General features: G+C 38.9%; 1 protein-coding gene across 1 annotated transcript in view; it reads left to right on the top strand.

Moving 5' to 3' along the window:
* The window catches only part of RAB3GAP1 (RAB3 GTPase activating protein catalytic subunit 1), a 259,144-nt gene that overhangs the window by 149,594 nt on the left and 94,657 nt on the right, over positions 1–14,893 (top strand). The window contains exon 17 of the mRNA XM_053698235.1: positions 2,613–2,957. Coding sequence (XP_053554210.1) covers positions 2,613–2,957 — 345 coding nt within the window. The remainder of the gene's footprint in view (positions 1–2,612; positions 2,958–14,893) is intronic.

Raw genomic sequence — 14,893 nt, forward strand, 5'->3', positions numbered from 1 at the left:
GAGCCATGGGTATTATCCCTGTCTAGGCTGCTCTAATTGCAACAATATGACTAAAGGGAAATACTTTTTTCACCCTAGGACAGGGAAAAGATTTACAATCAATGGGTCGTTTACCTGCAATATAGGCTTTGATGTCTATATGATCAAATGCCCATGTGGCTGGAGCTATGTGGGGGAAACAATTAGACCTGTGCGGGATAGGATTATAGAACACAAGTCCAATATTCGTACAAAAAAAATAAAATCTGGCAGAACATTATTTTTTTTATTTATTTTTTTAAATATATTTTATTGAAAGCCAAAGTCATACAGATTTCAAATGGAAATTACCGTAAAGATAATGACATTTTACATATAGTTGAGGGAAAACATAGGAACATGGGGGGGAAACAAGAACATTTTTGTATAGCAGCGATTTTTAATGATTTGTATGGCTAGAGGATATAACTTATCTATCTACACATATCATGAGATGGTTAAGTATAAAAAAAGAAGTGCTACTTGGGTGTGACCTCATTGGTGAAATGTTCGGTAGTGTCTTAGGTAGGAAAAAGAGAAAAATTGTATAGTTTATATGGATGTTATATATGATTCCAAAAGTGATTGCATCTGTGCGTATATATCATTTTTTTTAATTTTCATGAAGTGAAACTCCTCTAATGAAAGTGCGTGATGAATTTCTTGGTGCCATTGTGTTATAGTGGGTATTTTATCGGATTTCTAATTTCTTTCTATCATTATTTTAAAACTTGCTTAAGATATTGAATAGCTTTTTTGTGGTATATTAAATTTTTGGGGTTTTACTAAAAAAACATAGACATGGGTCAAGTGGAATACTGGTTTCTAAAATTTTGCTTACTTCGCGTGCTATCTGGGCCCAAATGTCGGAAATTTTAGGTCATTGCCACCATATATGAGCCATATGTCCTGTTGGTGAACTGCATCTCCAGCAATTTGCTGTATTAAGATGATATATTTTCTTGCATATTGCGGGTGTCAAGTCCCATATCTGTAAGATCTTAGTGTAATGGCAGAACATTTTTTAATCAAATACTCGATAGGTCCGGCATCCAACAGTAATCAGAAAGGTGCAAGCTAATAGGAGCCACTGGCCAGCTCCTTAGTAATAATATCAGTCCAAGAAATAGCAACCTTATTTCATAACATTTATTTTATTGCAAGAAACAAAATTGCAACGTTTCTGGGAGTCAGCCCCTTAATCATGCAAATGTACATCACATCCTGTATCTCTTAAATAGCCAACAGATTAGCCCTAAGGACACACCCATTTACCTGTGCACACCTAAGTATGCTACCACCTAGTAGCTATTTCTATTCATTACATATCAATAAAAAAATAAAAATACAAAGATAAAGTAACATGTTGGAGCAGCTTTGCAATTCTTATATATTAATCAAATACAATGTATTATCTACACAACCCATCAGAAGGTGCAAGCATGTCACACCATCTAACCTATTATACATCATTAAAGCAGAATATAGTGGATCTATTTTAATAAAATACTGACCCATCAATCTCTTTATTCATACCATTTGGTGACAATGTATCTAATTTAAAGATCCAAAAAGTTTCTTTTTGTTTAAGTCTTAGTTTCCTATCCCCGCCCCGCCGGGGTCTCTCAATGTGGTCAATAATTTGAAAACGCAACTGGCTAATTGTATGTCCTGCTTCTAAAAAATGGCGAACAACTGGGGATGTTAATACTTTGCGTCTAGTGTTACTTTTGTGTTCTACTATCCTTTCTCTAACCATCCTTGTGGTCTCGCCAACGTAGCCACGCCCACATAGGCATTTAATCATATATATAGCGTATTTCAAATGTAATAATACATGTAGTATAATACCCTCTTTTATTGATTTTTTTCCCGGTAAGGGGATGAGAAAACTGGCTATTTAAGACATACAGGATGTGATGTACATATGCATGATTAAGGGGCTGACCCCCCGAAACGTTGCAATTTTGTCTCTTGCAATAAAATAAATGTTATGAAATAAGGTGCTGCTATTTCTTGGACTGAGAACATTTTTTAATAGCAGTTTATAATGTGAGCCAATTAAGGTTCCACATCATTGATCACATTAAACCCCTTACTTAGAAGGGGAGGCAACAGAGAAAAAATATGATGGTACTATGTATATAAAGTATTACAAATGATATAAAACTACCTTTAGGTTATGTATAAGCTGTATTGTGACATATCAATATTGACTAAATAACACAAAATATTGTTGTTTACACTTGGTTCCATCCCCTCTCCAAGCTGTTCCATTTTACATATGCAAATTTACAAATATTCCATATACAAATATTCCTTGTATTTAAAAGTAATGCATTTCAGTTATTTACATTATTTAAACCAAAAAAGGGCTATCAGTGCACAACCTATACTCAATTGCTCGTTGGCTGATAAGGACAACTCACACAAACAAAATGTTGTTTAATTAAGAAAATCGCCAGAAGTTTTTTAAATGAATACTGTAATTTATTGTCCCTTTTTAAATACTGTGAGTTTTCCTCTCCAAGATCAATTCAGCATCCAAAAGTTACACAATAAATAAAAATGTCTATTTTTCTTTTTTCTTTTAGATGTTAAACTGCTGCATCGAGAGAAAAAAGTCAAGAGATGAAGGTAAAAAGGGGGGTGTTGCAGACCGCTCTTGGGACTCTTCTGTAAATAAAACAAGAGATTCAGGAGAATCAGATAAAAGCAAGTATGAAGTTGGAAAGTCCTGGGATTCATGGAGTGATAGTGAAGACGAGTTCTTTGAGTGTCATAGTGACACAGAAGAGCTAAAAGAGAGTGGACAAGAGAGCGGAAGGAAATCTTCTGCAAAAGAGGCTCCTCTGCTAAAACCAGAAGGGCGTCTACATCAGTCTGGAAACCTGACATTACTGAATACGCGAGAACCCCTGTATATTCCAGTAACACAGGTAAGTGCGCTAAAACTTAAACCTTTTTAGCAACTATATGCAAGTTGGCTGTATAGTGCTGGATGGCAGCTGCCACAGCTAATTGGCTGACAGTCCGTCTCATGTACGCTGGAAGCAGAACTTAACTTATTTGTTATACACATATTTAGCTAGGTTCAGTAGTGCAAAAATGATATACTATGATAGGGAAGCATGTCATTTTTTGCATTAGAATGTTTCTTTAAAAAGTGTGCACTGTTGCTAGAGAAAAATGAATTCTTTCCTTTTAAAAAATAATTCTGCCTATGGAATTGAGGGGATTTTGTGTATGTATGTATGTATGTATATATGTATATGTATATATATATATATATATATATATATATATATATATATATATATATATATATATATATATATATATATATATATATATATATATATATATATATATATATATATATTAGTGTAATCAGGGCTCAAAATGTCAGCTCCTAACCTACTAGCCAATTTATTTGTATATGTATATTGTGAAACACCTTATTATGCAGTCATTTTTTTTTTTTTTTTTATTTAAACCATAACAAATTATGTCCTTTTTAATACAATTATTACAAATATATAAATTTGCTATCCACTTGCCTGTGTTTAGACAGCATTTATCTCCATCTCACATGATGCAAAGTTGTGTAAACCACGGCAGGTTCAATCTAAGGCAGCAGGCACATGAAATCAAACTATTTAGTGTCCAATTTGCATTTTTTAAAATTGTGCATGGGTAGTAGGTATAGAATAGGACACTACTTCCCTCTACCTAAAAGATTTTAGTTTGTTTTGCAATTGAGTTGTACAGTTTATAGGTCACATTAAAGGTGGAAAACATTCTGAAATGATTTATCTTTGTCTCATTTTTTTTACATCACAGAAACCTGACATTTTAACAGGGGTGTGTAGACTTTTTATATCCACTGTATATATACATACACATCTATTTGGGTTAAAGGGACAGTGTACAGCAATAGACACTACTATAAAGAAGAATATGCACAGCTACTGGTCAAAAATCCAGTATAAAACCTTTTAAAAACTTACTTAAAAGCTCCCAGTTTAGCAGTGTTAAGGAGGTCAGGCTGGGACACCCAGTGATAGGGTATGGGACAGCAGAAAGAGTAGAAAAACCTGTTTGTTTGTTTATTGTGTTATTTTAACGTTCTATTTTCAGATGAGATTGTTCTCATTAAAAAATGAGCCAGTGAAGGTTTTTTTTTTTTTTGCTGTATTTATGTATTTGTTATAACAAATTACTAGTATGCTTTTATATTTTCTAACAGGCGGGCATGTGTCATATTTAAAGGTGTGAATTTTGAAATACTTTGTGATTTTGTTTTCATTGCTAAAGGCATCATTTAACCTGCAAGCTGAATGAATGGAAGGCTACTGTTTGTGGCCCATTTCCCTTCAAACATAAAAAAAAGAATGTATTAAAAATTCTCAATCTTTGTTGTAGATGAAAGGATATCTCTGTATAAAACCAGCAGAATGCCTCTTATTTTTTTATACATTATTTGCAAACTTCACGTCATGCTTATTAATCATATCTATAAATTACTGGAGACATCTAAAGCATTATGACCAATCATTTTAAACAAGTCCTAAAGCCCGTGTACACCGGCCAAAATCCCCATCCACTTGGATCTTTCCCTGCCGCTCTCAACTTTTTTTTTTTAATGTAGTGCAGTGATCCCACCCGCTCGTGCCCCACCCCCCACCCCTCTCTGCTGTCTGATACTCACTGACTGATCTTTCCTTATGGCCACTTATGTTTGACTCGCGCTGCAGTCTCTACTGCACATTACTGCATCGGACAAACATACATGGCCTTTTATAATATAGGATAGTAATTTTTTTAAATGTATAGTCCAGTCCCAAAATTTGAGTGAAACCTGCCATTGTTTTGTCTTACCTATTAACAGCTATCTGCTATAATAAGCTTTCAGGTGCCACTAATTTCTTAGTGTTTGCAAGTAGCAAGCTGCCACTAAATAGCATCAGCCTGAATATGATCTGGTCACTAAAATCGATGAGCTACACATTAGCTCTTAGCAACAGAAATGTTTATAACACTTAAGAAATCTGGCGTTTGTTGTAGGGTAAGTGCACAGTCCCCCATGCGCCAATGTCAGATCCAAGCTCCCTTTCGCCTTGTGGTTCCATCCCCCTCACAGTTGTCATCGGCCTCTGGAACACCAGCAGAAATCTGCAATAGGCACAGTTATAAGCACATATTTTTGTTATATTTATTTTTGAATTAGCCACAAAAGACATGACAATGATATCTATTGTTTAAATGACCTCTCTATGCTTATTCAGTACGATTCATGAGAGTTTAATAACGTTGCTAGCAAAAAGCTTGTTTTTGATCAATCCCATTATAACTGCCTAGAGACCGTCCTTCTATTTTGTATTACTTTTATGAATATCCACGATTAAAAAGTATTTTTTCAGTTGTCCGTTGTACCTTTTCTGTTTTATATTATACGGAATCCTCCAATAGTTTACAGGCAACTGAAGAATATCTGTGAGCTGCTTCATACACTTCAGTTTCTCTCAGAAAGGTTTGTGCGTAATTTGTTTCTTACAATATATCCCAGAGAACAAAGCCTCATGTTTTATCTTAGAACATTATTTTAAGTAGAATTTTGTCACAGTTTAGCAATGCCTATTGATTTGTGCCTCATTCAGTGAAAGAAAAGCAGAGGGTATTTGAACATAGAAGCGTCAATTCAATTCACTGCAATTAGCTGCGGCTTTTTAATGTCATATAGCTGCTTTGCTATTAAACCATGCTTTTCACAGCTTTAAGACGCTTTAAGCGGGTGAACAACTCAACCTTTGACATTATCCTTTGTCTGAATTTATACCATTCAGCTTTACTGAATTTGCTACTATATATATAGCATCATGCAGCCTTGTAAACTTGACAGAGCAGCAGGAGACTTCATTATTACCCAGCATGTGCATTAGCTTTTTTTTTTTTTTTGTCTATTGGCATCCATTTACTTAAAGGGACATAAACCAAGAAATGAGTTCCCTCTAAATTATATTTAAACATACATACATATTTTTCAATGGCAAAAATAAACTTACATTAATGTCCGAGTTTAACCCCTTAATGACCGAGGACGTGCAGGGTACGTCCTCAAAAAAAAGGCAGTTAACGCCTGAGGACGTACCCTGCACGTCCTCGTGTGGAAAGCAGCTGGAAGCGATCCTGCTCGCTTCCAGCTGCTTTCCGGTTATTGCAGTGACGCCTCGATATCGAGGCATCCTGCAATAACCATTTTTAGCCATCCGGTGCAGAGAGAGCCACTCTGTGGCCCTCTCTGCACCGGACATTAACGGCTACGTTCGTTGGTGGGTGGGAGCCGGTGTGGGAGGTGGGTGGCGGCCATCGATGGCCTTTGTGATGCGGAGGGGGGCGGGATCGGGGGCGGGGACGACCGGGGGGACAAAGGGGATCCCAGAGAAGCATTTAAAACCATTTGTGCCATAATTGCACAAGCTGTTTGTAAATAATTTTAGTGAAAAACCTAAAGTTTGAAAAAGTGAACAATTTTTTTTTATTTGATTGCTTTTGGCGGTGAAATGGTGGCATGAAATATACCAAAATGGGCCTAGATCAATACTTGGGGTTGTCTACTACACTACACTAGAGCTAAAATTAACCCTAGAAGCTCCCTACAATTAACCCATTCACTGCTGGGCATAATACACGTGTGGTGCGCAGTGGCATTTAGCAGCCTTCTAATTACCAAAAAGCAAAGCCAAAGCCATATATGTCTGCTATTTATGAACAAAGGGGATCCCAGAGAAGCATTTACAACCATTTATTCCATAATTTCATGAGTTGTTTGTAAATAATTTCAGTGAGAAACCTAAAGTTTGTGAAAAAAATTGTGAAAAAGTAAAAAAAAATTTTTATTTGATCGCATTCGGCGGTGAAATGGTGGCATGAAATATACCAAAATGGGCCTAGATCAATACTTTGGGATGTCTTCTAAAAGAAAATATATACATGTCAATGGATATTCAGAGATTCCTGAAAGATATTAGTGTCCCAATGTAACTAGCACTAATTTTGAAAAAAAGTGGTTTGGAAATGGCAAAGTGCTACTTGTATTTATGGCCCTATAACTTGCAAAAAAAGCAAAGAACATGTAAACATTGGGTATTTCTAAACTCAGGACAAAATTTAGAAACTATTTAGCATGGGTGTTTTTTGGTGGTTGTAGATGTGTAACAGATTTTGGGGGTCAAAGTTAGAAAAAGTGTGTTTTTTTCCATTTTTTCCTCATATTTTATAATATTTTTTATAGTAAATTATAAGATATGATGAAAATAATGGTATATTTTGAAAGTCTATTTAATGGCAAGAAAAACGGTATATAATATGTGTGGGTGCAGTAAATGAGTAAGAGGAAAATTACAGCTAAACACAAACACCGCAAAAATGTAAAAATAGCCTTGGTCCCAAACGGACAGAAAATGGAAAAGTGATGTGGTCATTAAGGGGTTAAGTTCCTAATCAGGCATTAAAAACCATGAACATTCTGAAATGAAACTTATCCATACATTAATATATTGTATTATTAAATTGTCAGAGAAGGTTAAAGGGATTAGCAAAGCAAAGATTAGCCTTAGAATCTAGATGTATTTTTACAATTATATCTGTTGTTTAAAATTTTTAAAAATAAGTGTAAAGGTTTAGTTTCTATAAAAAACAAAGTTAGTTTGAGAGTAGATTTCTTTCATGTAATTAACAAGAGTCCATGAGCTAGTGACGTATGGGATATACATTCCTACCAGGAGGGGCAAAGTTTCCCAAACCTTAAAATGCCTATAAATACACCCCTCACCACACCCACAAATCAGTTTTACAAACTTTGCCTCCAAGGGAGGTGGTGAAGTAAGTTTGTGCTAGATTCTACGTTGATATGCGCTCCGCAGCAAGTTGGAGCCCGGTTTTCCTCTCAGCGTGCAGTGAATGTCAGAGGGATGTGAAGAGAGTATTGCCTATTGAATGCAGTGATCTCCTTCTACGGGATCTATTTCATAAGGTTCTCTGTTATCGGTCGTAGAGATTCATCTCTTACCTCCCTTTTCAGATCGACGATATACTCTTATATTTACCATTTCCTCTACTGATTCTCGTTTCAGTACTGGTTTGGCTTTCTACAAACATGTAGATGAGTGTCCTGGGGTAAGTAAGTCTTATTTTCTGTGACACTCTAAGCTATGGTTGGGCACTTTATTTATAAAGTTCTAAATATATGTATTCAAACATTTATTTGCCTTGACTCAGAATGTTCAACTTTCCTTATTTCCAGACAGTCAGTTTCATATTTGGGATTATGCTTTAAATTATCATATTTTTTCTTACCTCAAAAATTTGACTTTCTTCTGTTATGTGTGATCAGTCCACGGGTCATCATTACTTCTGGGATATTATCTGCTCCCCTACAGGAAGTGCAAGAGGATTCACCCAGCAGAGTTGCTATATAGCTCCTCCCCTCTACGTCACCTCCAGTCATTCTCTTGCACCCAAAGACTAGATAGGAGGTGTGAGAGGACTATGGTGATTATACTTAGTTTTTAGAACTTCAATCAAAAGTTTGTTATTTTACAATAGCACCGGAGCGTGTTATTACCTCTCTGGCAGAGTTTGAAGAAGAATCTACCAGAGTTTTTCTTATGATTTTAACCGGAGTAGTTAAGATCATATTGCTGTTTCTCGGCCATCTGAGGGAGGTAAAAACTTCAGATCAGGGGACAGCGGGCAGTTGAATCTGCATTGAGGTATGTAGCAGTTTTTATTTTCTGAATGGAATTGATGAAAAAATCCTGCCATACCGTTATAATGAACATGTATGTATACTCTACACTTTAGTATTCTGGGGATGGTATTTCACCGGAATTACTCTGTAAAAGTACATTAAACCTTTTATTAGGTATTTTTCATGTTAAACGTTTTTGCTGGAATGTAGAATCGTTTGCATTAATGAGGTACTGAGTGAATAAGTATTTGGGCATTATTTTTCCACTTGGCAGTTTGCTTGTGTTAATTATGACAGTTTCGTTTCTCTCTCACTGCTGTGTGTGAGAGGGAGGGGCCGTTTTTGGCGCTCTTTGCTACGCATCAAAAATTTCCAGTCAGTTTTTCTGCATGATCCGGTTCATCTCTAACAGAACTCAGGGGTCTTCAAACTTCTTTGAAGGGAGGTAGATTCTCTCAGCAGAGCTGTGAGACTTATATAGTGACTGTGATTTAAAACGTTGCTCTGTAATTTTTATGTTTAAAATTTAATTAGTGTTATTTTACTAATGGGAACAAACCTTTGCTAAAAAGTTGTGTTGTTTGTTAAGAGTGATGCTATAACTGTTTTTCAGTTCATTATTTCAACTGTCATTTAATCGTTTAGTGCTTCTTGAGGCACAGTACGTTTTTATTAAATAAAATTGTAACCGAGTTGCATGTTTATTGCTAGTGTGTTAAACATGTCTGATTCAGAGGAAGATACCTGTGTCATTTGTTCCAATGCCAAGGTGGAGCCCAATAGAAATTTATGTACTAACTGTATTGATGCTACCTTAAATAAAAGCCAATCTGTACAAATTGAACAAATTTCACCAAACAGCGAGGGGAGAGTTATGCCGACTAACTCGCCTCACGTGTCAGTACCTGCATCTCCCGCCCGGGAGGTGCGTGATATTATGGCGCCTAGTACATCTGGGCAGCCATTACAGATAACATTACAAGATATGGCTACTGTTATGACTGAAGTTTTGGCTAAATTACCAGAACTAAGAGGCAAGCGTGATCACTCTGGGGTGAGAACAGAGTGCGCTGATAATTCTAGGGCCATGTCTGATACTGCGTCACAGCTTGCAGAGCATGAGGACGGAGAGCTTCATTCTGTAGGTGACGGTTCTGATCCAAACAGATTGGATTCAGATATTTCAAATTTTAAATTTAAATTGGAAAACCTCCGTGTATTACTAGGGGAGGTCTTAGCAGCTCTCAACGATTGTAACGCTGTTGCAATACCAGAGAAAATGTGTAGGTTGGATAAATACTTTGCGGTACCGGCGAGTACTGACGTTTTTCCTATACCTAAGAGATTAACTGAAATTGTTACTAAGGAGTGGGATAGACCCGGTGTGCCGTTCTCACCCCCTCCAATATTTAGAAAGATGTTTCCAATAGACGCCACCACACGGGACTTATGGCAAACGGTCCCTAAGGTGGAGGGAGCAGTTTCTACTTTAGCTAAGCGTACCACTATTCCGGTGGAGGATAGCTGTGCTTTTTCAGATCCTATGGATAAAAAATTAGAGGGTTACCTTAAGAAAATGTTTGTTCAACAAGGTTTTATATTACAACCCCTTGCATGCATCGCGCCGATCACGGCTGCGGCAGCATTTTGGATTGAGTCTCTGGAAGAGAACCTTAGTTCAGCTACGCTGGACGACATTACGGACAGGCTTAGAGTCCTTAAACTAGCTAATTCATTCATTTCGGAGGCCGTAGTACATTTAACCAAACTTACGGCTAAGAATTCAGGATTCGCCATTCAGGCACGCAGGGCGCTGTGGCTAAAATCCTGGTCGGCTGATGTAACTTCTAAGTCCAAATTACTTAATATACCTTTCAAGGGGCAAACTTTATTTGGGCCCGGTTTGAAAGAAATTATTGCTGACATTACAGGAGGTAAGGGCCACGCTCTACCTCAAGACAAAGCCAAAGCTAAGGCTAGACAGTCTAATTTTCGTCCCTTTCGGAATTTCAAAGCAGGAGCAGCGCCAACTTCCACTGCACCAAAACAGGGAGGAGCTGTTGCTCGTTACAGACAAGGCTGGAAGCCTAACCAGTCCTGGAACAAGGGCAAGCAGGCCAGTAAACCTGCTGCTGCCCCAAAGACAGCATGAACCGAGGGCCCCCGATCCGGGACCGGATCTAGTGGGGGGCAGACTCTCTCTCTTCGCCCAGGCTTGGGCAAGAGATGTCCAGGATCCCTGGGCGCTAGAGATCATATCTCAGGGATACCTTCTAGACTTCAAATTCTCTCCCCCAAGAGGGAGATTTCATCTGTCAAGGTTGTCAACAAACCAAATAAAGGACGCGTTTCTACGCTGTGTACAAGATCTATTATTAATGGGAGTGATCCATCCGGTTCCGCGGTCGGAACAAGGACAAGGGTTTTACTCAAACCTGTTTGTGGTTCCCAAAAAAGAGGGAACTTTCAGGCCAATCTTGGATTTAAAGATCCTAAACAAATTCCTAAGAGTTCCATCGTTCAAAATGGAAACTATTCGGACAATCTTACCCATGATCCAAGAGGGTCAGTACATGACCACAGTGGATTTAAAGGATGCTTACCTTCACATACCGATTCACAAAGATCATTACCGGTATCTAAGGTTTGCCTTCTTAAACAGGCATTACCAGTTTGTAGCCCTTCCATTCGGATTGGCTACGGCTCCAAGAATCTTTACAAAGGTTCTGGGTGCCCTTCTGGCGGTACTAAGACCGCGAGGAATTTCGGTAGCTCCGTACCTAGACGACATTCTGATACAAGCTTCAAGCTTTCAAACTGCCAAGTCTCATACAGAGTTAGTTCTGGCATTTCTAAGGTCGCATGGATGGAAAGTGAACGAAAAGAAGAGTTCTCTCTTTCCTCTCACAAGAGTTCCATTCTTGGGGACTCTTATAGATTCTGTAGAAATGAAGATTTATCTGACAGAAGACAGATTAACAAAGCTTCTAAATGCATGCCGTGTCCTTCATTCCATTCAACTCCCGTCAGTAGCTCAATGCATGGAGGTGATCGGCTTAATGGTAGCAGCAATGGACATAGTTCCCTTTGCACGCCTACATCTCAGACCGCTGCAATTGTGCATGCTGAGTCAGTGGAATGGGGATTACTCAGATTTGTCCCCCACTCTGAATCTGGATCAAGAGACCAGAAACTCTCTTCTATGGTGGCTTTCTCGGCCACATCTGTCCAGGGGGATGCCGTTCAGCAGGCCGGACTGGACAATTGTAACAACAGACGCCAGCCTTCTAGGTTGGGGCGCTGTCTGGAATTCTCTGAAGGCTCAGGGACAATGGAGTCAGGAGGAAAGTCTCCTGCCAATAAACATTCTGGAATTGAGAGCAGTTCTCAATGCCCTTCTAGCTTGGCCCCAGTTAAAGACTCGGGGGTTCATCAGGTTTCAGTCGGACAACATCACGACTGTAGCTTACATCAACCATCAAGGAGGGACAAGAAGCTCCCTAGCAATGATAGAAGTATCAAAGATAATTCGCTGGGCAGAGTCTCACTCTTGCCACCTGTCAGCAATCCACATCCCGGGAGTGGAGAACTGGGAGGCGGATTTCTTGAGTCGCCAGACTCTTCATCCGGGGGAGTGGGAACTTCATCCGGAGGTCTTTGCCCAAATACTTCAACGTTGGGGCAAACCAGAGATAGATCTCATGGCGTCTCGCCAGAACGCCAAACTTCCTCGCTACGGATCCAGATCCAGGGATCCGGGAGCGGTTCTGATAGATGCTTTGACAGCACCTTGGAACTTCAGGATGGCTTATGTGTTTCCACCCTTCCCACTGCTTCCTCGATTGATTGCCAAAATCAAACAGGAGAGAGCATCAGTGATTCTAATAGCGCCTGCATGGCCGCGCAGGACTTGGTATGCAGATCTAGTGGACATGTCATCCTGTCCGCCTTGGTCTCTACCTCTAAGACAGGACCTTCTGATTCAGGGTCCATTCAAACATCAAAGTCTAACTTCTCTGAAGCTGACTGCTTGGAAATTGAACGCTTGATTTTATCAAAACGTGGTTTTTCTGAGTCGGTTATTGATACCCTGATACAGGCTAGGAAGCCTGTTACCAGAAAGATTTACCATAAAATATGGCGTAAATACCTATACTGGTGTGAATCCAAAGATTACTCCTGGAGTAAGGTTAGGATTCCTAGGATATTGTCTTTTCTACAAGAAGGTTTAGAAAAGGGTTTATCGGCTAGCTCATTAAAGGGACAGATCTCAGCTCTGTCCATCTTGTTACACAGGCGTCTGTCAGAAAATTCAGACATCCAGGCCTTTTGTCAGGCTTTAACTAGGATCAAGCCTGTGTTTAAAACTGTTGCTCCGCCATGGAGTTTAAACTTAGTTCTTAACGTTTTACAGGGTGTTCCGTTTGAACCCCTTCATTCCATTGATATAAAATTGTTATCTTGGAAAGTTCTATTTTTAATGGCTATTTCCTCGGCTCGAAGAGTCTCTGAGTTATCAGCCCTACATTGTGATTCTCCTTATCTGATCTTTCACTCAGACAAGGTAGTTCTACGTACTAAACCTGGGTTCTTACCTAAGGTAGTTACTAACAGGAATATCAATCAAGAGATTGTTGTTCCATCCTTGTGTCCAAATCCTTCTTCAAAGAAGGAACGTCTTCTACACAATCTGGATGTAGTTCGTGCCCTCAAGTTCTACTTGCAGGCAACTAAAGATTTTCGCCAAACTTCTTCCCTGTTTGTCGTTTATTCTGGACAGAGGAGAGGTCAAAAAGCTTCTGCTACCTCTCTCTCTTTTTGGCTTCGTAGCATAATACGTTTAGCCTATGAGACTGCTGGACAGCAGCCTCCTGAAAGAATTACAGCTCATTCCACTAGAGCTGTGGCTTCCACTTGGGCCTTTAAGAATGAGGCCTCTGTTGAACAGATTTGCAAGGCTGCAACTTGGTCTTCGCTTCATACTTTTTCCAAATTTTACAAATTTGACACTTTTGCTTCTTCGGAGGCTATTTTTGGGAGAAAGGTTCTTCAGGCAGTGGTTCCTTCTGTATAATGAGCCTGCCTATCCCTCCCGTCATCCGTGTACTTTTGCTTTGGTATTGGTATCCCAGAAGTAATGATGACCCGTGGACTGATCACACATAACAGAAGAAAACATAATTTATGCTTACCTGATAAATTCCTTTCTTCTGTTGTGTGATCAGTCCACGGCCCGCCCTGTTTTTTAAGGCAGGTACATATTTTTTAAATTATAATTCAGTCACCACTACACCCTTGGTTTCTCCTTTCTCGTTGGTCTTTGGTCGAATGACTGGAGGTGACGTAGAGGGGAGGAGCTATATAGCAACTCTGCTGGGTGAATCCTCTTGCACTTCCTGTAGGGGAGCAGATAATATCCCAGAAGTAATGATGACCCGTGGGCTGATCACACAACAGAAGAAAGGAATTTATCAGGTAAGCATAAATTATGTTTTTTTTCCCTGTGGGCTGTTAGGCTCGCGGGGGCTGAAAATGCTTCATTTTATTGCGTCATTCTTGGCGCGGACTTTTTTGGCGCAAAAATTCTTTTCCGTTTCCGGCGTCATACGTGTCGCCGGAAGTTGCGTCATTTTTTACGTTATTTTGCCCCAAAAATGTCGGCGTTCCGGATGTGGCATCATTTTTGGCGCCAAAAGCATTTAGGCGCCAAATAATGTGGGCGTCTTATTTGGCGCCAAAAAATATGGGCGTCGCTTTTGTCTCCACATTATTTCAGTCTCATTTTTCATTTGCTTCTGGTTGCTAGAAGCTTGATGTTTGGCATTTTTTTTCCCATTCCTGAAACTGTCTTATAAGGAATTTGATCTATTTTGCTTTATATGTTGTTTTTTCTCTTACATATTGCAAGATGTCTCACGTTGCATCTGAGCCAGAAGATACTACAGGAAAACCACTGCCTGCTGGATCTACCAAAGCTAAGTGTATCTGCTGTAAACTTTTGGTAGCTATTCCTCCAGCTGTTGTTTGTAATAATTGTCATGACAAACTTGTTAAAGCAGATAATATTTCCTTTAGTGATGTACCATTGCCTGTTGCAGTTCCCTCAACATCTAAGGTGCAGAA

This window comes from Bombina bombina, chromosome 1 (assembly GCF_027579735.1).
Source record: "Bombina bombina isolate aBomBom1 chromosome 1, aBomBom1.pri, whole genome shotgun sequence".
Lineage (NCBI taxonomy): Eukaryota > Metazoa > Chordata > Amphibia > Anura > Bombinatoridae > Bombina > Bombina bombina.